Source organism: Corvus brachyrhynchos, unplaced genomic scaffold, assembly GCF_000691975.1.
Source record: "Corvus brachyrhynchos isolate BGI_N302 unplaced genomic scaffold, ASM69197v1 scaffold285, whole genome shotgun sequence".
NCBI lineage: Eukaryota > Metazoa > Chordata > Aves > Passeriformes > Corvidae > Corvus > Corvus brachyrhynchos.
In genome coordinates this window covers 821,237-824,653 of record NW_008238323.1, presented here as the reverse complement: position 1 = coordinate 824,653, position 3,417 = coordinate 821,237, and the positions used below count along the sequence as shown (strand labels likewise).

General features: G+C 48.8%; 1 protein-coding gene across 1 annotated transcript in view; it reads left to right on the top strand.

The window, feature by feature from the left end:
* LOC108446752 (CBP80/20-dependent translation initiation factor-like) overlaps positions 1-3,417 on the top strand; it is a 49,445-nt gene that overhangs the window by 36,175 nt on the left and 9,853 nt on the right. The window contains exons 4-5 of the mRNA XM_017734341.1: positions 1,427-1,480; positions 3,343-3,413. Coding sequence (XP_017589830.1) covers positions 1,427-1,480; positions 3,343-3,413 — 125 coding nt within the window. The remainder of the gene's footprint in view (positions 1-1,426; positions 1,481-3,342; positions 3,414-3,417) is intronic.

The window sequence follows — 3,417 nt, the reverse complement described above, 5'->3', positions numbered from 1 at the left end:
AAAAAAAACTGTTGCATGATTTAAAACCCTGGCTGAAGCTTTGGCTAACGAGAGATAAAACCGATGGACAACGTGCTCGTCAAGATGCTGTAAACACCATCTTCAAAGTGAACAATCCGCCAAAAACAGAAGACAGTGAAGACAAAACTCTGAGAGCAGTGATAATTCCTTGCGTTACCTCTTTTTTCCCCTATCTATTTTCCAGCCAGCGTGGAGCTGGTAAACAAACAGGCATTTATTTGTAGATGAAAGGAAACATGGAAAAACAAGAGTGGGAAGGAGAGATGATAAGGCCCAGAGTCACAATTCTGATTTTAACTAATGGATGTGACTTTGGAGTAACGTTTAGTTATGCTGAGCAATTTTTATTAGGGCAGTTTTAATCCGTTCAACTGCTTTTAAAAAGTCTGCCTTTCTCTAATGAATTTCAGATACTAGTGAAGCCAGTTTTCCCATTTTTTCTGCTTTTGCTCAGTGGTTACTGTACACAGGGATTAGCTCAGGGCCATCAGGGCTTGTTCATCCCAAAGTGATGGGATGGAAGTGGCTGTAGCTTCGAGTGTTGCCAGTACCTGTAATTGTCATAAGGATGAGAACAAAGGAAAATGTATATTTTTGGTCCTGTTTCCAGGGTCCTTGCTCGTGGTTTCCGTGTTTGTGGGGTGAGACATGCTGAGCTCCTACACTTTGCCGTTGTCAGGTGGAGCTGTTGACCATCACTGCATACCCTGGGTCTGAACGAAGAGAGATGAGCATCTTCCTGCACCATCCCATGCCATGCCCAGCAACATTTTGGTCCTTCCTGAAAGCTGCTGCTGTTTGCAAGCTCATGTTTGTGACACAGAGTTCATGGAGAGCAGAGCAGGGTTGGAGTTGGTGCACCTGAGACTCCGTAGTTTCGTTGGCACCCCTTGCCCTTGCACCACTGTGTAATCGGCCTAGAAGGAGCTGTATTAATTACAGTGTTTTGGATGTAACCCTTTCCCATCAGGCAGTTTTGTGGCTGTCAGAAGTGTCCCCAACGGGGATGGAGAGGTTCAGGGGTGGGTGGCAGAGCCCTCCCCTTCCAAAGGGCCACTCCCAGGGCTGTGCTGCTCTGGTGTGGTTGGCAGACAGCTGCATTTATTCCCTGTGTGTGTGAAATGAGTGTTTTCTCACTGCCTGCCATGGGATAAAAAAAGCAATGCAACCTAAACAAAATTTATTATGGAAGTCGTTAATCTAAATTTTACCCCATGTTTTGTCACTCTTTACCTTTAAATCTTTGTGTTTACAATCTCTTTTCTCCCCTCTTTCTGATTTTATGCCCTTTCCTCCTAGAAGTGTCAAAAGCCAAGCTGGACAAGGAGATAGAAGGAGAGTCATAAGGGAGGAGGAAGAGGAAGAAGAGGAATTTCTCACTGCTTCTCTCTTCTCTCTTTCACAGTTGTTGCAATCTCAGGATGTGAAGGAAGATGCTGTGCTTTGCTGCTCCATGGAGGTAGGAGGCACCTCTCCATCTGCCCTGATCCTCATTGCTTTGCCCCTTCTGTCCTTGCCCGTGCATGTGTGAAGCAGCTGTTTGATGTTTCCAGACCCAACAGCTGTGTTGTCTCTGTGCATTTTGGAATGATCAAATGGTTTGGGTTGGAAGGGACCTTTCACGGTCATTTAGTCCAACACCCCTCTGCAATGATCATGGACACCTTCCACCGTCCCAGGCTGTTCCAAGCCCTGTCCAGCCTGGCCTTGGACACTGCCAGGGATCCAGGGGCAGCCCCAGCTGCTCTGGGCACCCTGGGCCAGGGCCTGCCCACCCTCACAGACAGCAATTCCTTCCCAATATCCTATCCAGCCCTGCCCTCTGGCACTGGGAAGCCATTCCCTGGGTCCTGTCCCTCCATGCCTTGTCCCCAGTCCCTCTGCAGCTCTCCTGGAGCCCCTTTAGGCCCTGCCAGGGGCTCTGAGCTCTCCCTGGAGCCTTCTCTTGTGCAGCTGAACACCCCCAGCTGTCCCAGGCTGGCTGCACAGCAGAGGGGCTCCAGCCCTGGGAGCATCTCCATGGCTTCCTTTGGCCTCACTCCAGCAGGTCAATGTCCTTCCTATTCTGAGGACCCCAGAGCTGGATTCAGGACCCCAGGTGAGGTCTCACAAGAACAGTGTAGGTAGAAGACCACCATGAGATAAGAGATGACCCGTTGAGATTCTGTCATTGGGCTCCTGATGCATGTAAATGGATGCAGGAAGTTTGGTAGCTGGGCTCCCATCACAATATTTTATCATCCTGGTTCCTTCAAATCTCACCCTCCATTAAGTTTTTAAGCACAGAAACAGCTGTATTGGAGCAAAAGCTGCCCCATGACTCACACAGAGGTTTGCTGTGCTCAGCAGCAGTTTTGCAGAGAAGCAAATGACTGCTGGACATGGCACTCAGTGCTCTGGTCTGGTTGACAAGGTGGGGATCAGTCACAAGTTGGACTCAATGACCTTGGAGGTCTTTTCCAACCTAATTTATTCTGTGATTCTGTGAAATATAGCAGTTTTATTGGTTACTTTTTTGGGAAGTGACTGGCCCATGGAGATAGATGCTTTTCTTGCAGAGAGTGGTTGAAGTTGCAGCCTGAATAGTTAAAACTCAGCAAAGCAGACAAGGCGGAGGGTTTGATTTTTAAGGTGAGGACTTTGGGGAGCTCTGTTTTGTGGAGACCTCTGTGATGGTGGACTTATCACTGTCCGCCCCAGACTTGGACCTTCTCTGCACTGCTTCATGGAGGCTCTCCAAGGAGTAATTGTTTTAGAAAAAGCCTTTGGCTGTCTTCAGCAAAGCAGCACAAGTATAAATGCAGATTTCTGCAGGGCAGGATTTGTTATGCACACAGGAGCATTCTGCTTATTCCAGCTAATGACTGGGAGTCACTGGGAGCTCTGAATCAGCGAGTAAATGAAGGGCCAGGTAGAAGGCAGGAATACCACATCACAGCCTGCACTTTGTTTTGGCAATAGCATGATTTTTAGGTGGGATTTTTTTTTTTTTTTTCAAAAGCAATCCGTCGCTGCCACCTTTGAAGTCAGTGGGAGCTGAACCATTCACTCCTCCAGCAGCCTGGTGCGGATGCTTTTGAGAACCTCGCCCTTCGTGTTCAGCTCTTGGAGGCTGCTGCTGGGTGGTTTTGGTTTTCAAAAGCCACGACGCCTTTAACCTTGCCTGCACCAGGCAGGGGAAAACCAAAGGGACAGGAGGTGTCTGTAAAAAGCCAGAGGGGTGTTCTAATACCATAGAGTGATAGAATCATAGACTATCTCAAGCTGGAGGGGACCCACAAGGATCAGTAATCCATGGTTGACCCCTTCTCCTCCCAACAGCTGCAGAGCACCGGCCGGCTGCTGGAGGAGCAGCTGCCTGAGATGATGACAGAGCTGCTGGGGATAGCGCGGCAC